At 39.8% G+C, this 24,819-nt stretch overlaps 1 protein-coding gene across 1 annotated transcript; it reads left to right on the forward strand.

The window, feature by feature from the left end:
* Positions 1-1,095: 1,095 nt before the first annotated feature.
* On the forward strand, positions 1,096-24,404 carry KLHL7 (kelch like family member 7). Its single transcript, XM_062622523.1, has 11 exons — positions 1,096-1,354; positions 3,811-3,913; positions 4,779-4,872; positions 5,896-6,020; positions 7,694-7,869; positions 10,764-10,938; positions 12,459-12,601; positions 17,873-18,113; positions 20,945-21,146; positions 21,412-21,509; positions 23,119-24,404. The coding sequence occupies exons 1-11, from the start codon at positions 1,235-1,237 to the stop codon at positions 23,400-23,402; spliced, it is 1,761 nt and encodes a 586-aa protein (XP_062478507.1). The 5' UTR covers positions 1,096-1,234; the 3' UTR covers positions 23,403-24,404.
* Positions 24,405-24,819: the final 415 nt, after the last annotated feature.

Consider the following 24,819-nt stretch of genomic DNA (forward strand, 5'->3'; position numbering starts at 1 on the left):
GTGTCCAGTTCTGGGCCCCTCAGTTCAAGAAGGACAGGGAGCTGCTGGAGAGAGTCCAGCGCAGGGCAACAAAGATGATTCAGGGAGTGGAGCATCTCCCTTATGAGGAAAGGCTGAGGGAGCTGGGTCTCTATAGTTTGGAGGAGACTGAGGGGTGACCTTATTAGTGTCTATAAATATATAAAGGGGGAGTGTCACGAGGATGGAGCCAGGCTCTACTCAGTGGCAAACAATGATAGGACAAGGGGTAATGGGTACAAACTGGAACACAAGAGGTTCCACTTAAACTTGAGAAGAAACTTCTTCTCAGTGAGGGTGACGGAACACTGGAACAGGCTGCCCAGGGAGGCTGTGGAGTCTCCTTCCCTGGAGACATTCAAAACCCGCCTGGACACATTCCTGTGTAACATTATCTAGGTGTTCCTGCTCCGGCAGGGGGATTGGACTAGATGATCTTTTGAGGTCCCTTCCAATCTCTGGCATACTGTGATACAAACGCACAAACCGCAAGTCTGCAGTGAAGTGCAGCTTTGGCTGTCACAACCCTACTCAGAAACCAGAGATGGCATCACAGGACCACACGGTATTTTAACCAACACATCTGGAAGTGGTTTTTGACCAACATTACTTCTGGAAGAGGGCTGGACGCGGCCAAGAGTTGTCAGTGTTTGCCTCCGATTCGCATTTGTTCCTCTTTTCAGCCCACCCGAGCCTGACACACGCTGTCCCTGCACCGCCGGGCCCGCCCCCAACCCCGCACAGCAACCCTTCGCGCCCTGCCCACCCGCACGGACCCCGACAGCCCCTCGGGCCGGACAGAGAAGGGCAAACCCGAACCCACGGACACCCCAGTACCCCCAAAACGAACCCCCGCCCATGCCCTCAGGCTACTAGCCACCCCCCCCCCCCGGCAGTGCGCAGGCGCGAACTCCTGCCTGCCACGTGACGCGCTCAAGCCCCTCCGCTCTTTGTTTATCCCGCGTGCGGGCCGCGCTGGCCGATGTCGTCAGCGCGCCTCGCCTCGCCCCGCCCCGCGTCCGAAGGCCTCAGCTGCCGCCCCGGCAAGCGGCCCTCCGGTTTCGGAGGGTCCGGTCATTGCCTCCGCCTCCCCCTCCTGTCTGTCTGCTCCCCTGGCCAAGCGTCGGCAGCCGCTGGTCGGCAGCTGGCGGGCGTCGCATGTACCCCTGTGGGGGTGGCGGGCCGGCGGTGTCCGCGGCGGTGAGGGCGGGGGAGCATGGCCGACCCTGGGTCGGACAAGAGCAGCAAGAAGAAGACGGAGAAGAAGCTCGCTGCCCACGAGGAGGCGAAGCTGCTGGCGAGCTTCATGGGAGTCATGAACACCATGCGCAAGCAGGTACGGCCTCCGTCGCGGCGGCTCTGTCGCGGGCTCCCGGCCAGGCACGCGGTCATTACTGTAAGCGCCGAGCCCCGCCGGTGCTGGTAGCGCTGCCCCGTAGCCAGGTCCTGTCTCCCGCCTGAAGGTTTGCTCGGGTTTTCTGTCGCTGGGGTTTGGCTGCGACGAGCAACCACAACGAAGGCGCTGGGAGGCCGGTACCGCCGAGGCAGGCCGCGTGCTGAGTGCGCGAGTTAGTAGGCTAAGGTCCCCGTGAGCGCTGCTGTGTGCCGGCACGGCGAGTGTAACGAGTCCAGCTTTCACCTGGAACGGCGTATTGGTGGTGCTGAAGGCTGAAGGCACAGCGGATCTGCTGCTTTATCTAATGATGCCATGCCTGTTGTAGGGCAGGAGTTAAACTGCGATTCATAGCCGAGTTTCTCCAGTTAGGGGTTTCACGTAGCTTTTTCAAGGAGGGGTGTAAAGAGGGTGATAATGAATTTTGACCAGGAACTCTTTTCTGAACAAATACTGTGAACGGTGTCAGCGTACTGAAGGTGCAGTGGGAGCAGAGGAGTGACTGGGGCCATGGTTTGGTTTCACAGGTAGCATTTCTTGTACTTCATGCTGAGTGCATCTGGCCATCACACTTAAGAAACCAGTACAGGGCACGGGTGGCCTCAGCTTTACAAATTCTGACCTTTTGGAATGATCAGCTTCCTAGGTCTGTAGTACAATGATTATTAAAGATGACTCTTCTGATTACCAGTAGAGCAAGAGCTGTAACCAAAACTAGTCATACAGGTGTATTTCAGTTGAGCTGTCCAAACTGAAAGAAATGCTGACAAAAGCTTAAATTTTTGGTACATTAGCAGAAGGATGATCTGTGTAAGTCTGTGTATACAGAATCATAGAATGGTTTGGGTTGGGAGGGACCTTAAAGTTCATCCAGTTCCAGCCTTCCTGCCTATGGGCAGGGACACTAGACCAGGTTGCTCGAAGCCCTGTCCAACCCGGTCAGGGAAGGGGCACCCACAGCTTCTCTGGGTAACCTGTTCCAGTGTCTCCATTAGATGTATATACAGCTTCTAGGGCAAGGAAACTGCAGTCCTTTACCATGTCACATACTCCAGTATGTGGTACCACAATGTTGTTCTGCATAAGGACCTCATCTTTCAGTATAATAGAGTGCCAACTCTTATCTAGTTAGGAGGTACTCTGAACAGGGAGAGGGAAGATCAGGGTTTAAGTGCTGTGAAACCTCAGTTGATGGCTTTGCATATCCTGCCCACTGGTGACCACTCCAGAAATTCCTGCATAGTTCATGACACTCATACTTTAGTTCTTTGTAAGAAGAGATTAACTATGTGATTATGCAGGATCAAATTAGGAAGTCAGCAGGAGTCAGAGGACAATGCACTAGTTCAGCTGATTAGCTGTGCTAAAATTTAAGAGGATTTATAAGTAGCTCTTCTTGTATTTTTGCTAAGTTGGGAACTGTGCTGTGGTTATAAAATCTAAATACGATGCGAGTTAAAAATTTCCTGTGATGGAAATAGCAACATGCATATGGAGCACTAGCTATTTATCTGCATTAGTTTAGTGCTGTGGGAAAGTGGGCCGATTGGAAAGCACAGCTAGTTTTAAAGAGGCTGTTTTTTGTGTGAGCTGGTATCTAGAGACAGCTTCCATAAGTATGGGAGTTTGAACTATGGACAAGCCTGCACTTAGAACTGGTAAGATATTGGGGGCTAGTGTTTTAGTGCATGGAGGCCTTGTTCATCTCCAACAAAATATGTCTCATGTCTTCGTGGGTTTTACAGAGCTATTTGGCAGCATGCAGGTAAATCCTGTGTTGCAACTTTGCAGCTGGGTGGAGGTCAGCCAGGACTGAAGTAATTGGGAATGAAGATGGGACAGAGTTGTGAGGTGTTGCTGAACCTGTTATTTGGAAGGTGAAGCGCCCTAATGAAGCTCACCCTTGGGTGTGTCCTTTGGTTGATGTAACACATCTGCTGCCTCGTTGAGGCCACTCAGTGACACCAGTGGGTCCTCCTGGAAAGAAATACACACAATCTCTGAAGAGCATTAGTTGAAATGGAACAGTCGCACCCAGAAACATCCCAGGAGAAGAAATGAAAATGAGCTGTTTTGGTTGACAGTTTTTTTTCTGCACCCAGAGAGGCCTTAGAATAGCCAAGATGCATGAGAGCTTTAATCAGAGTTTGTTATTTGTGGCCATTCTCAGGTACATATTCATGGGTAAACTGAACTTTGCTAGTTCTCCAGGTTATTGAGCTGAACTTTGACTTTCAGGAAATCTTTTTATTACATAATGCTCTTGAGTTGTGTATATTGAGAAAAGTGATGAATTTCTATAAGCTGTTTTTAAAGAAATATTGCTGAAGGATTTTTTTTTTTTTTTAGTGCTCATCTTTGTGGGGTTTATTTGTCTGGCTTTTTTTCCTCTGCTTTAGAAAACTCTGTGTGATGTGATTCTTATGGTTCAAGACAGAAAGATCCCAGCTCACCGTGTTGTGCTTGCTTCAGCCAGTCATTTTTTTAACCTGATGTTTACTAGTAAGTGTTTTCAGAATTTATTTATTACAAGCTTTTGTGATGATATCCTGTTGGACTTGTGGCTGACAAGCTGTTTATTTTACAAAAGCAATTAATTTCAGGGTAAGCATAAGTGAAGATTTCCTCATTTTGTGTCTTCTTCCTTTCATCTCCATTAACCCTTCCCCTCATTTTCCCTTTTAACTCTTCTGATCAGGTCAAGTGTTACTTCGTATGTAAATTGTCTTATTAATTGGGGCCCATACACTGTATTAGAGTTGCTCTCTCTCTGTCTTAACCTGAAAACTGGGAGTTTTTACCCCCATGACAGAATTTCTCTCTCCATTGTTATCCACTAGGCACTTCCACATATAAAATGGGCTTTCAGAAGAGTAAACATCTTTGCATTTATTCTATCTTTACAAATTCAATTATGTCGTAGCTGCCTTACTTTTGCATGCCTTAGCCAGGAATTGTAAAATTACTGTGCTATAAAACACATTAAAATTGAGTAGAAATAAAACAATTGTGGTTTCAATGGTCAGCTTGTAACCGTCTGTGAGCAAACCTACAGTGCTGTGTCTGGATGTGGGGAGCTCAGAGCTGTCTCTCATTACCAGCTTGAATGTGGAAATAGCTTTTGACACTCTCAAAACTTACTCTCCAGACCCTTCACCAGCTTCTTTGCTCTTTTGTGGACCTGCTACAGCACTTCAATGTATGTCTTGTAGTGAGGGGCCCAGAAATGAACACAGCATTCTGGGTGCGGCCTCACAAGTGCAGAGTACAGGGTACTTTGTACAATTACTTTATTTCCTACTGTTTGCAAAATGTACAATAACAAGAATGACTTATTGATATAATTTGTCTTTTAATCTATTTGCAGCAAACATGCTTGAATCGAAGTCCTTTGAAGTGGAGCTAAAAGATGCAGAACCTGACATTATTGAACAGCTTGTGGAGTTTGCTTATACTGCAAGGTAGTTTTGTTACTTAAAGCTGACACTTTTTCTAGGAAGCTTTCCAGTTGTAAATGATAACATCTTAAAATAATGCTTTTATGATTCATCAGGTTTGTTACCATTACAATAGTTTGTTTACAGGCTGATGTGACTAGACCCTTCTATCCTTTTTCCCTTTTCCTTTTTATTTAATCAGCAGGAAGCCCTACAGACTAAAGAGAACAGTAGGTGTTTCTATAAAGCAATTCAAAGCACTTCAAGCTTTTGACTTCAGTGGTGGAGTCAAATGGTCTTTCCCATTGTTCTGAAATTCAGGCCCTTATTGGTATCAGCAGGGTTTCTCTTTATGGCCCTGGTAGCTATCACATAGAACCATTTCCAGGAGTAAAAATACCTTAGTCTCAGGTCAGACAGGGTAGATAACTGTTCTGTGAACAGCAGTTCCCTCCTATCTTGGGTTGCTGACGTGGTTGTTTTCCTTTTTAAACAGAGCTTGTACAGATGACTAGGATTGTAAACAGTGCTACTTAATAAGCTTTCCTGACCAATGGATGCCAGGCTTTTCATCTTTGTACTAACGGGATTAACTCTCCTTAGGTCCTCTCTTTCTCTCCTTTCTTTAAGAAATACACTCCATTGGTGATGAGAGACAGTCAGTGTCACCACCCTAGTAATATGGTTGCCTTCCCTGATGCTGAAGCCTTTGTCTGTGCCCTGTGTACCTTCTCTTGAAGCACTGCCAAACTGGTTGATCTGCTTCTGCATGCTGGGCCAATCGGCCAGAGCAGTCTTGATGATGAGTTTAGACAGATTTTGCTGATGCCTATTTGGGAGCAGGAGACTATCAGATAAAAGGCTCCCTTTGCTTTCGGTTTTGTGAAAGGGGCTAATCACACAAGTCTGCAGTATGTATGTGAAAGATTCTTGGGTAAAGAGCAGGGAGATAATTTTGCCATTTATGTGAATTGGTGTAAGTTGCTTTTTTACTACAACAAAGTAGGTAATTCCAGTGATGCTAATTTTACACCTTCTGTTTTGCAGAATCTCGGTTAACAGCAATAATGTCCAGTCTTTACTAGATGCAGCAAACCAATACCAAATTGAACCTGTGAAAAAAATGTGTGTGGACTTCTTAAAAGAACAAGTTGATGCTTCTAATTGTCTCGGTAAGAGAAATGCGAACTTTAAGTTTACCATTTATTTTTTAACGTCACTTTTCCTGAAAAGCAGTATTGTCTAATGTTTGGCTAAATCCAGGCATGTAAAAATACTTTCACATTAATATTTTGTTCCAAATCTGAACTGTTGTCCCTTGCCATAGATAAAACAATCTGACAGTTGTTTTGCCAGTATCAGTGCCTGCTGACTGTGCTAGGTCTCATCCCAGCTTGGCAGTGCTGTGGGAGCTTATTGTTTGTTAGAGAATCTCAGCTGTTTAGTAAGGTGAAGCTTTCAGTTGTTGTTACTGCACTTGGAGACAAAACTTGAGAGTTGTAATTTCTACAAAACTGGCATATCTTCCTGAAGTATAAGCAGGGTAAGTTTAGGTTACTCGTGGTTTTGGTTGCTCTTCGTTTTGACTGAAATCCATAAATGTCATCCAGGCCGGTCTGGTATTAGTATGTTCTCTAGTTCTAGTATGAATTTGGTGTTGCACAAAAGGTAAACAACAAGTAGAACTTTTTCATGCTTAAGATTTGGTGCACTTTAATCAGAGATTAAAGATAAACTTGTTTATAGGATTTCTTATTGCAGTTGGTCAAATAATTCTCCTAGTAACATCTCTATTATGTTACAGATGTTTATAATATCAGTAGGAATGTTTTGCAAGTATCTGAATTACAGTGATTCCACTGACACTTTGGTGCAGTTGTGGCTGTGGCTCTGAAATGACTTCTGGAAGAAATACATTACCTTCTAAGGAAAATGCTACTTATGCTTGCTTTGAGGCATATTCCTTCCTGTGTGTTGCTTGAGGGTTTTTTGGTTTTGGGTTTGTTTTTTTAGAGCAGCTCAGGCTCATTGCAGCCCAGGGTTGGTGAGTTTTACCACACTTCATAGAATTATATTTGGTCTGGAAGGCACCTTCAAAGATTATCTGATTCAGACCCCATCTGCCATGGGCAGGGACACCTTTCACTAGACCAGGTTGCTCAAAGCCCTGTCCAGCCTGGCCTTAAACACTGCCAGGGATATGGAGCATTCGCTTGCCACCACCTCTGTATGTGCTTGCCTGGTTTCTAATGGGAAGGCTGGAAATGGTGCTGTTCAGTAGAAGTTGCTATTTACACCTTTATACAATCTTCTGCCCTTGCAGCATTAACCATTTGACTTTTTTTGTGCTGACTTGTATAGAAAAGTCTCGGTTCATTGTGACTCTTGAAGGAAGTTTGGGCTTCATAGGTGACTGCTGCCACATGAGCAGATCAGGTTGTAAAACCTGGATCTAGTTTCTCAAGCTGTTCTGGTTAGATTTTGTTATTGTGATATGGCTCAGAACTGGTTAAGGTACTGTTACCTGCTTCATAATGGGGAAAGAAACAGTGAGGAAGTAGTGCTGGAGGGAGTTAATACAGTAAGTGCTTCAGGTCTGATTCTCAGTTAGCTTGGGAGGGCTATGGATCAGCAGCTTGTGCTTATCTTAGTTTGCCTTGAGTTGCAGATGAGTTATGACAGCATGTGTTTTAAAGAAAAGATAAAAGCATGGTAATAGTAAACTGGGGTTGCAAGTATCACTGAAATTACAGTAATCTTATTCTATTGTAATATATCAAAGGTAATTGCAGTTCAAGTTTGGAAGTTGTTTTGGTTTTCTTTTTTCTTAATTTTCCCCTCACAGGTATAAGTGTGTTAGCAGAATGCTTAGACTGTCCAGAACTGAAAGCCACTGCAGATGACTTTATCCATCAGCATTTCACTGAAGTTTACAAGACAGATGAATTTCTTCAGCTTGATGTTAAACGTGTGACACATCTCTTGAATCAAGATACGTTGACAGTGAGGGCAGAAGACCAGGTGAGATCACTCTTTCATACCAGCTAAGAGCACTGAACTTCACCATCTTTTTTTATAACCAAGAGCTGGTTTAAAGTATCTCAAGTCTGATGTTCCTACAGTATATGATGCACATAGTGCTTGCTACATTGTAGAACAAAAGGTACATCCTAGCTTGGTCAAAACCAAATATTAATGAATATCCACATTTTATGTGTGGCTATTAATATAGAATCCTAGAATAGTTAGGGTTGGAAAAGACCTTAAGATAATCTAGTTCTAACTCCCCTGCCATGGGCAGGGACACCTCACACTAAACCATGTCACCCAAGGCTATGTCCAGCCTGGCCTTGAACACCGCCAGGGATAGAGTATTCACAATTTCTCTGGGCAACCCATTCCAGTGCCTCCCCACCCTTACAATAAAGAACTTCTTCTTTATATCCAATCTAAACTTCCTGTTTAAGTTCTAACCCATTACCCCTTGTCCTGTCACTACAGTCCCTAATGAAGAGTCCTTTGCCAGCATCCTTACAGCCCCCTTCAGGTACTGGAAGGCTGCTATGTATGTGTTCTTTTACCAGACTAGGAAGAAAGATGTCATAAAGGGAGTAAGCAAAACAGTTTCCTTTATCAAGATATCTCACATACGTGAGCTGAATTAAGTTTGATGTACGATAGCAGTTGCTCCTAGATTAGGGTTTATGTGCTATCAGTGAAAGTTGACTACTTCAGAGTGTTAAGCAAAATGTGCCTTAATGGATGCGTGTATCTACCTGAGCAGGGGCTCAGCTTGTTCCAGGGAGAAATTGCTTTTGATGGAAACATGTGCATACACAAGCTTGGGGAACTGAGGGACTTGGAAGCAAGATGAACATAATGCTAGATGGATTGCCAGTGGGGTATTGATGGAAGGAAGTGGGCACAAAAAAAATCAACAAATGTTTAGGTGGCTGAAAGGAGCCTGGACTTTCACTCAATTGAAAGTTGTAACCTGTGGTAGAAATTACTTCCACAATTATCCCACTTGGAAAGCTTGATTCAGCTTATAGCACAGCCCTAAATGTTTGTTTGCCAGCTTGTTCTTCCTGCTGCAGGGAGATAGGAAGAGTATAGATGCCTGCACCGGAGCCCAAAGAGGTGATTGCAGGATTGTTGTAGCTTCCCAAATATGTTGAAAACAAACTGAAATCTTGCCTTTCTAGCTTGAATTAGGTAATTTAAGTTTGCATATGTTATTGTAAGTTGACTCATACCTTTGAAGTGCAACAGAGGGATCTCACAGCCAAGCTGGTATGTGTATCCACTTAGATATAAATGGATGTTTCCCTGACTGTGAAGTTCAGCTTATACTGAAGAAACCACAATAATTCGGTGAATCTGCTGCAGTAAAAAGCTTCAGTGAAAAGAGGATTACTAACAGGGGGGTGTAATATCGGGTGATTGAATATGATAATTGGCTGGTTACAAGTATAAGTTAATGTCGCAGTTCAACATCTTGCCATGTGCTGGGAAAATTCCAGGTTTCAGGGTGACATTCTCAAAGCTGGAAGTGGTGTTTGACTTACAACCGGAAGTCCCCACTTTGGAATTTACATTCTTGAAGTTCCGTTGGTAAGGTAGCATAGCATGCTTTAAATTGGCAGCAATGGCAGAAATTTTGTGTAGGTAATATGGCATCGTTAAAATTCGTTCAGGAAAGTAGCAGTGTGCAGTATGAAACTGCAAGAGTTTGCCAGCAGTACTATAGGAATCTGATTTTTCCAGGAGTACTGCTACAAAGTTGATGTTAGAGTTAACTTCTGTATTGGTGTAAAGCATATTTACATTTAAGAAAAAAAAAGGGAAGATAGCCTTAATTACCAACTGTCTTGGTTTTCCTGCATGCAAGGAGTGTCCCTGCTGATGAAGGGATACGATGTTCCTGTCCCCGTCATTCTGTTGAATTTACTTAGCTGATGGAATTGAGCCTTACTTTTTTTTTTAATTTCTTTACTCTCCCTGGTCATTTTACAGAATTTTAGCTGAGACGGTCTAGCAGTTCCTCTGAGTAACTCTAACTCTGCCATGAAATGTCTTTCCGCATTCTATCTCAGTTACCACTGATAGCTGTGATTAGCTTCAGCTACAGGAGTAGGCATTGACACTGCTATCACTTGTAATGAAGTCAGTGCTGACTGTGAAGTGGCAGCATAGTAGATAATCTTGATCTGTCTGAGAGCACTGTGGAAGTATCTTGGTACGCAGGTAATAATGGATTTTCCTTTCATTCCTTCCTGACCCAGGCAAGATCTGTTTGTAACCTTCCCTGTTCTGTCCTCCCTACCCTCTAAGAAAACCCGTTATCATTTCCTGTAAAGAGAAGACTGAGAGATTCTCTGAATGGTAAATTTATGATAGTGTGCAGCTAAAAGCTTTAATTTAAATTGTCCCTTAAGGCATAACAATAGCAATTTATTGGGATCCCCAACACTAACACAAACAGTTTGTCAGCTCAAGAGACTGTATCAAGTAGAAGCTATTTTAACACTTCTGATGAAATATTACCTGTTTTACGGCATAGAATTCAATTCATATTAGACTTCATCTTGTTACAGGGGTTACTCACATAAATGTGAATTGCAGATTTATGCTTCCCATTTGGAGGAGAAAAAAACTGAATATCTGAAATAATTGTTTTATTTTTTCAGGTTTGTAGATGGGTTTTATTCTGTGGTTGCATATTTGTTTTACTTCAGGTCTGAGCATTTTCTTTTAGGGGCTTTGGTTGGTTTGTTGGGGTTTTTTGGAAGATGGTTATGGATCCCCACATACGAAAACGTTAGTATGAATTAACGTTCAACAGGGAGAAGAATCAATTTGGTTTATTTGTCTGTGTGGTGATTACCTTATCCTTTTCTTGTCCCTTGCTTAAGGTTTACGATGCAGCAGTCAGATGGCTGAAGTATGATGAGCCAAATCGCCAGCCGTACATGGTTGATATTCTTGCTAAAGTCCGATTTCCTCTTATATCAAAGAACTTCTTAAGTAAAACAGTTCAGGCTGAACCACTTATTCAGGATAACCCAGAATGCCTTAAAATGGTGATCAGTAAGTTGACCTCTACTTGAAATCTTTTATGTTCTGAACATTTAAAACAATATGCTGTGGAATCTGAAAACTGTTTGCTGTAAAATGCTCTGACAATGCTTTCACATTAAATTTATCTGACTGTTCCCTCTAGGATGCTTTGTTTAGTTCAAGTCGGATTAGCATGTAAATAAAATGCAATTTATGTAACAGAGTGTGACTTTCTTTTCTAGCAAATGACAGGAATTCCATGACAAGTAATGAAATGGAGATTTTGTTAATGAGTCATTAGGGTAATTGGAAGTGTTAGGGTGCCTTTGAGACAGGCGAGTAACTTCAACATTGTTCATGTCAGCATGTGAATTAAAAGAAATATTTTATGTCAAAATTCTGAATATCATAAAGCTTCCCTAAGCAAATTAGAATGTTAGGTATATGTTGCACTGTATTTATTTCTAGTAGATACTGACCTTTGAGCCTACAAACAGTTGCATTCTTGAAGTGCAGATGAGATAGGAAGCAAGCTTCCCTTCTTAGGAAACGGCTTTTGTGGACTGTTGCCATCTAAGAAAGAAAAGCCTAGATGTTGATAAATTTCCAGGAAAGAAATTTTTTAATTCCAGTAGCAATTACCTAGTTGGCTTCATTTTAATGTAGAGCTAAAAAATGAGATGCAGTTGTTTTCCTTCAGTCTCAATGAACAAGATTCAAATTAACCTAAATGTTGGTAAGTATTGTACTTGATGACCATCAACATCTCAGTCATACTTCTTGTGTGACATGGATTCGGGTGCATTGTTTAAGAAATAAGGATTTTTGTTTCTGGTATTAGTGGCTTGTAATGTCACTAACATTTTTACTTTCTTTGGAACATTTCTTAGGAGAATGCTTATTTTTGTAATACCACTTGTAACTAATATTTTGCATTGTCAAGCTAGGACAGAAGTGAGGGGTTTTCATGAGGTAAATGGGCTAGAGATGCTTTCCTTGTGAATGAGAAATTGGGGGGCAAGGAGGCCAGCATGGTTGACTTCTCACTGCATTCAAGTCCCTTCTTTTAATGTTAGTATTGCCCTCTTTAGGCTCCCAGTTTTGCTATTCTTTTTGTTTGGCTTCTTTTTTTGTTTGCTTGTTTGTTTTGTGTTTTTTTTTTTGTTTGTTTTTTGGGGGGTTTTGTTTTGCTTTTTATTTTTTTGGAGGGGTTATTTCCTTTTGCCTGTTTCATTGTGACAAACTCAGGTGCTTGCTTATACTGGCTAAACGAGCTGATCAGTCAGCTGGTGTATAACAGGAGTCTGTATCCATGTCCGGTTTTCACATGGAGCAGGCAGTTTGAAATAGGATGTTCATCTGAGTATGCTCCCATCCTCATGTACTGCTGTGCTGCTTTTCCTTTTAAATCAAAGCTGTATAGGTATAATGTAGAAACTTGATTTTTTTCCCCCTTTCCCTCCTTTCTCTTTCCCTCTCCCATCCTCTGCAACATCCCTTTCCATTTATGAGCTACACCGGACCTGCAACACTTGTTGTCTTCCTTCTAGGTGGCATGCGATACCATCTACTTTCCCCAGAAGACAGAGAAGAGTTAGTGGAAGGTACACGGCCAAGAAGAAAAAAACATGATTACCGCATTGCTTTATTTGGAGGCTCACAGCCCCAGTCCTGCAGATATTTTAATCCAAAGGTAATCGTTACCTCAGAATGCATTAAGATTCACTGCTTGTAATCTTACATGTTTTATTTGCTGATAATATTAATTAAGACATAATGATCTGCAATATGCTATTAGGAAGGATGTATTCCCTGCCTCTTGGGGATATAGTTGGAAGAGTATGGTTAATTAGGTATTTTCAAATCTGTGTACCTAGATGTAATACTTCAATTTGAATAGAATGGTTATGTGTTTGTTTATTGGCAATATTAGATACAGAGTTCTGATAAATCTGATTTGAGAATTGATTGGTATGTGCATCCCACAGCTGGAAATAAATAAAAGGCCACTGAAACATCAAGCAATCGCATAGGAACATATGAAAGTCTGTAAGCATGTGTATGCATGTATGTGTTCAGAGAACAACTCAAAGCAGTTTCTTTTTTAGCACAAATTATTGGCTTGTATGTTAGTGTAGAACCCAGTTTTAAACTGGGAAGGTGGCTTTTCAGTACATTTGTTATAAATATGCAACCACTTCTAAATCCCAATGGTTCACAATTCTGTTTCTTCCTAAAAGTATGTAAGGAGAAGAACTGGGAGATAAGTATTATGTAAGTGGAAAAGAGTGAGTTTCTACAACAACAACAAAAAAAAGAGATGGCTAATGTAGAGCAAGCAAGCTTTGCCTGAAACTTTTTTTCCATGTTTCCTGAATAAGATCAAGCCACAGGCATGGTGTATATTTCAACTATGCAGACTAGATGTTCTAGAAACATTAGCTGCATGCAGAAGTATTATCCCTGCACTGTTTTACCAGGCAAGCACATGCAGTAGTACAGAAAAAAAAGTTGCTACATAAACATCAGTGCTCTCAAGTTATGGGATCACATATGTGTAAAATTTTGTTGCAGAAATTCTTGTTGTCCTAACTCAGCATAGTAAGTGGTCTTTGTAATTTCAAACAGTTTTGTGTGTTACCTGTGTGAACTTTATAGTCAATGTGATCCCTGTCAAATTGAATTCAGAATGAATGAGCCCTTGGGATGTGTTTTAAACTCATCTTTCCTATTCCCTTTATGTAAGATAAAATTGAAGCCACCTTTGAGCACCCTTCAAGTCTGGAGGAAAAAAAACCTAACAGCTTTGCTGACTTAGTTTGAGAAACATTGAATGTGTATTTTTATTGGGAATTACAAATTTCTAAATAATCACCACCTTTTTTTCTTCATGCACATACTTGAGTAAGATAAACAGTACTCCAGCTGGGGGTGAGGAGGTGAGGGTAACAGAGCAGATAATTCTCTCCTTTCCAAGGTCTGAGTTGGGGAAACCTTTGATCAGGTTATTTATCCTTTTCACACAGTTGGTTTTGGCATTTTAACAAGTTGTAATTCACCCAGTATGCTCTGACCTTTCTTTTATTAGAAAGAAATCAGATCAAAGATTCTTTCTCTTACTCTCCAGTTACTTATTTTGGAGCAAAGCTAATTTTAGGCAGGATGGAAACTAGCTTTGAGACTTATTATCCCAGTCACTAATTGGCAGCAGTATTATCAGTGTAGTGTGCATGTGGTCTCTTTACCAACCTAACTGATAAGTTAAATTCTGTAAGTGCCTAATGTCAGTGGTGGTCAGAACTCAAAAGATGGGGGGTTTGCTTAATCGCTCTTTATAAACTAACATAATTTCTCCCTCCCTTCCCAGTTGTCACCATGTATTTTCTGAAAATATAATATTGTTTGAAAACTAATAATCTCAATGCATGCTTAATGGGAGTGACAGGTAAAGACTTGTAACCGAAAAGAAAATTACATATGTAGTTAGGTGATCTTCAATCAGACCTAAAATATTATATTACAAAGTAATCTGTTTTGTGGACAAAAAGTCGTATCTATGTAAGTCTCCATTAAAGCATAGAGTAAAATAGCTTAATTTTTTCGTGGACTACTTGTCCACACATAACACCAAAAAAGAATGCAGTTTGGAAGAAATCTTGCAGCACTGCCTCTGATCAAGCTTTATAGCTTTTCATATAGATGGGGGGGGGGCAGGAGAGGAAAAGGAAAAAAGTAGGTAATTGGAGATCTTGATTCTAACAAGCATGTCTTCCTTGAATGTTTTCCTAGTGTGTTTGTATGCTTTCTTGGATATTCTTAGCTAGCCTGTCATGTGTTGTTGAATAGCTTTCACTTCATTTCCAACTCTAAGCTATTTAAAGGTCTTTTTCTGATGTTTTGCTCATGTATCTGAGTTTGATCTTTAATTAACTGTGACAGTGTCTTCTTAAATGCAACAAACCAAGGATACAGAACCCCTGTTGAATTAGTATAGTGTGCGTGTAAAATACATGTGGGATTGAAGGCTCCAATGCTTCAGACTATACCATGTTTAACTTGCTTTAATTAGTCTTATCAAAACATGATAGTGTTACAGAGCAGAAAATCAAGGCTGTGTATGTACTTTTGCAAGGCTAGGACCTTAGGGAAGAATTAACATTTTGTTTGGTTTCTGTTGAACTGATTGAATAGTAACCTATTCCTTCACTTCTGATTTTAATTAAATTCAATGACTTAATTAATATATCAGCTAAAGAAACAGTTCAAAACGATGGTTATGTTTTTTCCTGAAAGTATTTAAAGTATTTTCTCAGTTGTAATGATATAAATGTCAATAATTAAAATATTGTAAAACCTAGTGCAAACAACTTTAATTTTCACTAATTGTGTTGCACACAGAAATAGTTTCTAATGCTGTTCTTCATTTCCCTGTTGTCAGAAAGGACTCTTTAAATAAGAATGGATTGGATACTGTGTGTTATTTGTTAAGGCTATTAGCAGTACTATTTTAAGTCTCTATTTGTTGTCTTTGTTGCACTGTAACTGATATTTCTATTGAATAGAAATCTGTTGATTTCTATTGATTACTTCATCAAGAGAGCAACAGGACAGATGCAGACGGGCATAAAACTTGTGGAGCAACCTAATCTGGCACTATTTTGAGTAGAGATGTTTTCAGAACTCTACTAGAAATCCTAGATGTTTTATTAACAGTGGTAGGAAGCAGTTTCTTGTAGTATTTTCCACAGATTTTTTTTTTAGCTTCTTTCCCACCCCCCCCACCCCACCCCCCAATAAAATACTTTCAGTTTTACGAATTCTTGATAAGAATTTATACATGACTTTCTGGGATTTTTGAGGCAGCAATATTCTTATTTTCTTGAAACTGCTGTCTCTAGGGACCAGAAATGGCTGCAAGTTTTAATTTCTTAAGTGCACAATTCAGCAAGTAACAGATGCCTACCAATGGTATCTCTTAATGAATAAAGGAAAGGGCATACCTTTTATGAGGAAAGAGCTGTAGTCAATAAGCTAGTAGTGGGGAGGCTGTCCATACTATATGCGTCTGCTGTTCTCCCTGACAAACTTGAAAGAACAGGTATCAGGTGAAAATGATGGAAAAGTCTTGAGCAAATGGAGGTACTTTTTCATGTGGCCCATGATTACATGTGCCATTCTTGTCACAAGGTCTTGTGCCTGTAGGAGTTCAGACAGTTTTAATAAGTGATTAAATCAGTGAAAGAGGAAAAAAAAACCCTTTCAAAAACTATTAAATGCAAAGGTACCGCTTCTGCCTCTGGTGTCCTGCACCACTATTTGTTGAAAACAAAGATCAGCAAGGAAAGTGTCACCACATGCTTATCTTGGGCTTTCTTTTCCCTACTCGCCCCCAAGAAATGAGGTTTGCCACTGCCCAGGGCTGTATGGATCTTGACTGTGGCGTAAAGCAACTCTTCAGCATAATTCTTAAGTGTGTAAAATGCATAAACTGAAATCAGTTCTATGTGGTGCAGGCTAGCACTGAAGAGCGTTACGAGAGAATGACCTAAACTGCTTCCTGCTGAAAGAGGAGGATACTGCCGAGTATGCTCAGGTTATGGCTTTTTATTTGATAAAGGTGTGGATGAAATGGTAGCTATGAACTGAAGCCATAAGTGGGTCAGATCACAGCCCTTTATAGCAATAAACAACGGGATTTTTTGTAAAAGTGCCAGAAGTTTGAGCTAGAATTATGTTGATCTTGCACAATGCACTAAGACATTTTCTTAAGATTTATGCAGCTATTTATTTTGCCATGCTGTAGTATGGCTTTCCTTTCTAGGATGCCCCAGGACCTGTTTCTCACCATAAAGGGCCACATGCACCTGCCAGCTCTTCTTGATATGGGGGATGCTACAAGAAAAGATTGTAAGATGTTTTGGACTATAACATGCTCTGCCTCTCTTTCTTTGAACCCCCATGTAGGAGTCGCTGTTCTTCCTCATTGACTAAGGTGTTTGAAGTATGTCCTTGCTAAGAAAATGTAATGATGTAACGTCTTGTGTGAATCATTCCAATGAAGGTCATTCAGCAGGTTGAGCTAGACTATCTTGAGGTGGCACAGATAACAGTTAAGGTCCCATACTTTCCTATTCAGTACAGGACCACAAGCTGTGCTCATGGAATATGTGAGATGCTGTTACTCAAGAAGTGTTTCTTGTGCTGTAATCTATCCCGGTCTGCCATCAGTTGCTGACTTTGGTGTTCTTACGGTTTTGGGTAGCGTTACTGCCCATATTTGATGCTTGCTGATCTTGCCAATCCAAGCAAGATTCAGTTTCTAGGCAACATGACTGCCAATATTTGTGATGGAGCATTGCCCTATTTCTTATGCTATCAACTGTGGATAGCTATAGATCATTTGTGTTTTGTAAATTCTGTAAATAAGCTTCTAGTTGTCATGGTAATAAAGTATGTATCAGAGCTTTTTAACTGAGTTGCTTGTCAATTTGGATATTATCTTTTTTTTCCATCGCCTTTGTTTGGTGCATTCTGTATTTTATTCTTTAGAAAGAATCTGTTACTATGTGTAAAGATGTCTTTTTTCCATTCCTATAAAACAAAATGCAGTCCTAACTTTACTGATCACATGCATTGTTTCTGACATGATAGCAGCAGGAGGTCAGTTCTGTTGGGGGAAAAAACACTGTGTTTCAGGGAAGCTGTACTGGGTGCACACAGGGAATGAGGGAATAGAAATGCATAATGTCATGGTTTGTTGCAGCTAACTATGTCTGTGTCTAAGAGATTTTTTTCAAGAGTACGCCTGAGGAGTATTCTTCAATAAACAGTATTCATGTGTGTTTTGACAAGGAACTTTAAAACTGAACGTATCTAAATCTCTATGAAAAGCTCTGTTTGAAAACACTCGCTGTGCAGGTAAGTGTTATAATCTATTAGACATTACTTGTTCTTTGTAATGCAGGATTACAGCTGGACAGACATCCGATGTCCCTTTGAAAAGCGCAGGGATGCAGCTTGTGTCTTCTGGGACAACGTAGTTTATATTTTGGGTGGTTCCCAGCTCTTCCCTATAAAGCGAATGGACTGCTACAATGTGGTGAAGGATAGCTGGTATTCCAAGCTAGGACCTCCAACACCTCGAGATAGCCTTGCAGCCTGTGCTGCTGAGGGCAAAATTTATACATCTGGTGGTTCAGAAGTGGGTAAGACACTAAAAATCTTTAAAACAAACCAAAAAAATAAAAAAAGGCACAAAGACCTGGAAATTTTTCTGGTTTTTGCATGACTGTTGAAAAGAAGCTGCACGTTGCCATGTTAGCCTAATGAGTTTATTTTTCTATATTTAAGATTTTTATCCTCCCCACAATCCAATAACCTATTTCTGTTATGTTTTTAAAATGGTTTCACTGATTGAAATGATTAAAATTTACATTAAGCATCAAGTACACTGCAACTCTTCGGAAAGTTAACTAGGGACAGGGAAATAGATTTTGGCAGTCCCACTCAGCTCTTTACTTCTATAAATGCACAGAACTCAGCGTGGTTTAATGTTTTCTGTGATGTATGACCAGAATAGCTGCATTTTGGCAATGGCATTTGTTGTTTACAACATACGTTGGGCCTGATGAGGCCTTTTTTTAAGCGGGCCGGGGGGAGCTTTTAGCACTGTGCTTTTTGTAGTGAAATGGTACATGGCCCTGTGAAGGAATTTGTCAGTTTTTTGGTCAAATGACAGATGTTATCATCTGATAGTTTGTTATCCAGTTAGTCTGCTTCAGTAAATGAAGGAAAATGACTTTCTTTAGATATTAGTAAAAAAAAAAAAAAGACCTTTAGGGTTTTTCCTCCAAAAAAAGACGGGTGTTGCTGGGTGTTACAGCAACATTTTAAAATTTGTTTTGTCTAGATCTGATACAAATAAATCAAAAGTTGGAATGTAGGTATGCTATATCCAAAAAATACAGAGCTTTAAAAAAAACTGTGTTCTGCAGGAAGAAAAAAAGGAAGTCAACACAAACAAAACCTAGAGCCAGGAGAAACTTTCTGTTAGGTCCTTTTGAGTTCTGCCTTGCTGCAGAGGGAGGTGAGAAGATGAAAAGAGGTCATAATCGATGCTTAAGACTGAATCACTTAATGGGAACTTATTTAGGTAATGTTAGCTGACTCCTAAAATACTTTTGAAGGGTTAATGTAGCAGCAGATTAGGCAGTTCCTACCCGCCACCTAGTGTAATAACTGTGAAATGGCACCTTTCCCATTAAATTAGGCTTTCATGGGCAAACTTGAAACACTACAGTCTGCTAAATCTTGTAGTTTCCCACGTCAGCTCAGGAGGGAGTATGATACAAACTTTGATTGTATAGTTTATTTTCTAATACACTGTAATTAGTTAATACAACTATAATGGAAGTTTTAATTTAGGAGTTTTCTTTTAAATCTACCATTGCATAACTGCATACTGTCCCTTTGCTTCCCATAGATATTATTCAAGACAGAATAGTAAAAGCTAAAAATTAATAATGGAGTTTATTTTCCCTATACTCTTTTCTTCTTTGGAACCCAGTGAACACTGCTTTTTTGGAAAAGTCTGTCTATGCCAAATCTAGCATTTTCTGCTTTGGAGCATGCAATTATGTGAAACCATTATTTGGAGAAAATGCTGCAGTGTGTTTAGCTGTAGAGGAATCTAAAAATTGCGTGCTTTCTGCACTGATTGAGGAGTTTGGAAAACTAATTACTGTGCTAGTCCACTACAGAAAACAGGGCTCAGTTCCCCTTTTTGAACTCTTGGGGGTACTGTTTTATTTGCAATAGCAAGCAGAGTTTGGAAGTTAAACATACTAAATTCTTCCACTGTATTTAGGTGCAGGAAAACAATATTTAAAATTATACTGACAGCATACTGAAAATGGAATCTTTTACCTTTTTAAAAAAAAGACATTAAAGACAGTTCTGCTGTTACTTCCCATGGATGAGAGATTCTACAGCTTCAGAGCAATAAGGATGTGTATTTACATCAAGGAAAAAATATGTCCCACTTGATACGGTTCTTCATGATACTGAGAATTACATGGTAGGAGTAAACAAATGCAGTTTATAGAAGTCTGCTCCTGGTTTTGGATCTAGAAATGTAGTATTGTTTTGAGGGCTCAAATCCCTAGCTGCTAGTGTGACACACTTAGATTTTTAGAAGTAGAAAGCCAAGGAAAAAGAATTGCAAAGAAAGGCACCTTTAACTGTTCTAGATGAATATATCTATTGAAACAAAAGGGGAGAAGTTGTTTTCTGAGAAAGTTGTATCCATCCTTCTCTGCTTTGGCTACGGTTCATGAGCATGAGTCTTTCAGTTCCCATCTAACTTCACTAGAAAAACTTTTTTATTTCAGTAATAGCTTTATTTGCCCTTGAGGAAGTAGTACACAGACCTTGCACTTCCAGAAAATACTATCTGCTAGTCCCCAGGAAGAATGTAACATGGTGAGGGGTAGCTGTCTTGTGGTTGCTAATAATTCAGGAGTGGGTTACAGCATAATCAAGTTCCAGAGGCAACAAGTATGCAGGGAATTGGGCAAGTCACACTGCTTAGAGAAAAAAGACTTACGTGAATCCGTACTAAGTTTATAAGGCTGGTTTCATCTTCACACATGAAAATTCAACATATTTCTAAGTAGTGAGAGTAGGAGGAGATTACGACAAATGATTAGTAATTTATATACATTTTTGTTCAGTGTTTATTCCTTCCCCCCCCCCCCCCCAAAAAAAAAAAAGCCCAAACAAAACCCCCATCATTTGTTTCTGGTTTTAAACACAAATAGCAGTTTTATAAACTTACTTGCATATTTTGCAACAAAAGAGTCCAAAGAATTACAAGTAGGCAATTTCTGAATAGCCCCAAGTTTCAAGTTGGTTACTTTTGCTTTTGGAGGTGGGAAAGCAGCTTTCCCTTTTCAACAAATAAATTACTGTTAGACTCTTCTCTTGAAAGACAACCATAAAAATTAATGCCACTTTGGTGGGTTTCTGTTTTTTTAAGGAAATTCTGCACTGTATTTATTTGAATGCTATGACACGAGAACAGAAAGCTGGCACACAAAGCCCAGCATGCTGACTCAGCGATGCAGCCATGGGATGGTGGAGGCGAATGGTCTCATTTACGTGTGTGGAGGAAGCTTGGGAAACAATGTATCTGGAAGAGTCCTAAATTCCTGTGAAGTCTATGATCCAGCCACCGAAACGTAAGTATTAATTCTGATTATTTTTGGTCACTTGTGGCTTTACTTGCTCTGTAAATAACTAAAGTATGGATGAAAAATTATATGTGGTAAGGACTTTTGCTGAGTTAAGCTGTAATAAACAAGTTATCTGTAGTTTCACTTAAAAGGCAGTTTTTCTTAAGCAGCTTTTTTCTGTATTTGTTTTCCTAATGCTAGGTTTTATTTATTTACTTATTTACTAGAAACTGTATAGTGAGTTTGCCTGTTTGGTTTTCTTTTTCCCTAGGTGGACTGAGCTATGTCCAATGATTGAAGCCAGAAAGAATCATGGTCTGGTGTTTGTGAAGGACAAAATATTTGCTGTGGGTGGACAAAATGGCTTAGGTACTTGAATTCTGCCAGTTCTCTAGCTAGTCACACTAGGTTTCATGGGGGCCTTTTTTCTTCTACAAAGCATTCATTCTGCTCTGTTCAGCTGAAAAACTTTGAGCAGTACCATAAAACATGTCCTGTTGTTGTGACACCATTGTTGCCTTCTTTCTTGCAGCTTCCTGCTTTACTTGCTTATTTTTCACTCTTTTTACTAATGACAGTACTCCCAAACCCAGGTATGCACCCAGACTGTAGCCCAGTTCTGCAGTAGTTAATATGGCTAAACCAGTCATCTGAGAAAAGATTGATTTTTAAATTTTTTATTCATCATGTATTTTGAGAGCTTTCAGCATTCTTTTTGAGACAGGTGTAGCTATTATTTTAGGTACTTCAGTCTAAAGACTTAAAGCTAATCAGCCATTTTAAAGCAATGAAAAAGTGAAAACTTCTTTGACTGCCTTAGCTTTGAAATATGACTTACTGTCATTAGCAAGTCATTTATGATCTGCCTGTCTTCTCCTTGCCTTTAAACCTAGAATAATATTTTATTTCCCAGGAGAACTGAATTTTAATTACATAGGGTTTCTGAAGTGCTTTTTTGAAATGGAAAGTTCTCAGCTATGAGGTTTATTAACTACCATTTATGGTCATTGGAATATTTGATTTCAGATTAATACTATTTTAGAATATCTCTTGTATTTTAATTAGCTATTAAAACTACTCCAGAATGATTGATTTCTGATGCAAAAAATCAGGAGGTTTTTTTTTTTGCAAACATTATATTAATCACTTATAGCCAGAGCTGCCATTTTGTTAAATGTTAAGTTATTCACCGAATGCTCATTTCAGAAGTGTGTACTATTGAGCAAATAAGTTAAAGTTATTATTTTGCAGTTCTTATTCTGTAGCCTGATTAATTGTTCTTACTGTAATATATGGAGAAGAGTCATATCTGAGGCAAAATATTTGTACCTCTTAGCATGATATAAAGTTTTCTTAATCTCTCAGATCTAAGAATGCAGGACTGAAAATGAAAACTGTGACCCTTATTACAATTGTTAAATAGGGATAACAGGATGTTTGTAGATATTACTACCCTGTTTCCTAAAGAAGTAAATCTTAGTCATAAAATCTACTCTTCCCTAATAACTTCTGATTCTCTTGGCCCTTTTCAAAAGGACTTGGGCTTTTAAACTTGGCTGATTTTAATATCCTAATGAAGAGAGACATCCTGTATCAGTAAATGACCAAATTTAGGTAAAGGGTAGTGGTGACCCCTCTAGAATAAAATGCTCTCACTATAGGGAAGTTTCGGGTGGATTCCTGAGTTTTAGTCACTAGCCACAAATCCAGAAGGAATTTGGTATTGTAGTTCTTCTGTTCATGAAGTAACGTTAGAATCTCTAGAAAGCATACAATGTGAAATTTGTTACATCTCGCTTTTAGTCTCCTTATTTTTCTCTTTCTGTATTTATAAAAGGGTAAAACTGTAGTTTAGAAACCTGTACCTTCTAATCTAAACCTAGAAAATACAAATTATTTGACTTAGGTTTTTTTTTTATGCTCTAGTTCAGTCCATGGTATGATGTAATAAGCAATTATCTATTTCATTGCTTTGTAGGTGGCCTTGATAATGTAGAATATTACGATATCAAGATGAATGAATGGAAGATGGTGTCTCCAATGCCATGGAAAGGTGTAACAGTGAAGTGTGCTGCTGTGGGATCTGTAGTCTATGTCCTGGCTGGTTTTCAGGGTGTTGGTCGATTAGGGCACATTCTTGAATATAATACTGAAACAGACAAGTGGATAGCTAACTCCAAAGTCCGTGCTTTCCCAGTGACAAGTTGTTTAATCTGTGTTGTAGACACTTGTGGGGCAAATGAAGAAACTTTAGAGACTTGAAGACCCATAGGCGATGCTGAGACATTCTTCAAGGACTTGGGGAAAGATGGCTAGTGGTGCTTTGCTTCCATGTTTTACTGAATTTTGTTAAACTGAGTAATAGGAAAAACTGAGCTGCAGTCTTTCAATTTGTATATACAGCATATTGTATTACATGGATTTTTGTCATGCCCATTTTCTTGTCTGTTTTAAGAGATGGGGATGTGTTTTGAGAATCTGCTTATCTAGCTGAGATCATATGGCATATTCCTGTAAAAGAACTGTGTGTGGCCTTGTCAAAAATAGACCCAGTCCAATTATTCAGAAAAACTCAAAGCATCTGATGAAGATAAGATTTCTGGTTAAATGACACTTTACTGAGCTCAGTTGCGGAGACTTCTTCATTTAATAAAGGTGAGTAAATGCAGCTTGGGTCATGAGAAATGACGAGCAAAGAATCCTCTCATTTATACCTACCTGCCAAAATCTTGCTAGGATGCAATGAAGATTTTTTTATTTTTTCCTCAGGAAAGACCAAGGACAGCAGTATAATAAATGATTCCCACAGTGCATGGGGATAGGTTATGCAGCCCTCTAGATCATGACAGCTGGCTCTCTTCCAGTGACTGACTTCCATCATTTGCATGACTGCTTATTGATATTTTTTTTTAAGTTAGACAGGCCATATATATAGATTAGATAAACACTTCGCTAATGACCTCTGGCATTTTGGGGGGCTTTCACGGAAAGACTTGTTTTTTTTTCTATTGTCCTGAGGTAAGGGGACGGTGGGGAAGTCCACAATAATTGTGCACTATAATTAGCAAGTTGGAAACTTGGGATTAATTTTCAATATATCTTCCCAGGTATCAGACTGTACATACTGTGAATGCCAAGCTATGACTAAAGATGGGAATAGGAATGAGAAAGCAAAGTCAATACAACAAATGTATTGATTTTTCTTCTTGAAAATGACTGTTTTTAAAATGGCATGAACCAAGTCATTAAAGATATTTTCTAGAAGTCTTCTAAAGTTGCACATGGTTATTAATGTCTGGTTTGTAAGCATATAGTTCTGTAGATGTTTGCAGCCAACAAAGTAGTAACTTTTCTCCAGTGTGTAAGTTCAGCTTGTCCAGCTGTGGGTGTCAATACTGTGTACATCTTCCAGCTCGTGGAAGACTATACAGTGTACGTATGTCTGTCTTGCGCCCATGCTAGCTTAGTATCTTCACCCTGATTTTGTCACCTCTCTTCTAATTTGCTAATTTTGCTCATTTTCTATGAGACGAGTGAACTTAAAAAGCTGGTGCTTACCTACCTATACCTTGTGCATTGCTGGTGGTGTGGATTTTTAGCCTGGTTTATTTCTGAAGATCCTCCATGTGCCCATTTGTAGTATAAAATCCAGTTTTCAAAGTCAGTGCTGCTTTGTAGA

Source organism: Pezoporus occidentalis, unplaced genomic scaffold, assembly GCF_034315485.1.
Source record: "Pezoporus occidentalis ecotype Australia unplaced genomic scaffold, CSIRO_AGI_Poc_V1 ctg243, whole genome shotgun sequence".
Lineage (NCBI taxonomy): Eukaryota > Metazoa > Chordata > Aves > Psittaciformes > Psittacidae > Pezoporus > Pezoporus occidentalis.

What these genes read in the sequence shown, in the direction of transcription:
- KLHL7 (XM_062622523.1), top strand. Translation starts at nt 1,235, where the DNA reads ATGGCCGACCCTGGGTCGGACAAGAGCAGCAAGAAGAAGACGGAGAAG. An exon ending in ATGCCTTAAAATGGTGATCA is followed by an intron (nt 10,939 to 12,458) that starts GTAAGTTGACCT and finishes TCTTCCTTCTAG; the next exon opens with GTGGCATGCGATACCATCTA. An exon ending in GGGTGGACAAAATGGCTTAG is followed by an intron (nt 21,510 to 23,118) that starts GTACTTGAATTC and finishes ATTGCTTTGTAG; the next exon opens with GTGGCCTTGATAATGTAGAA.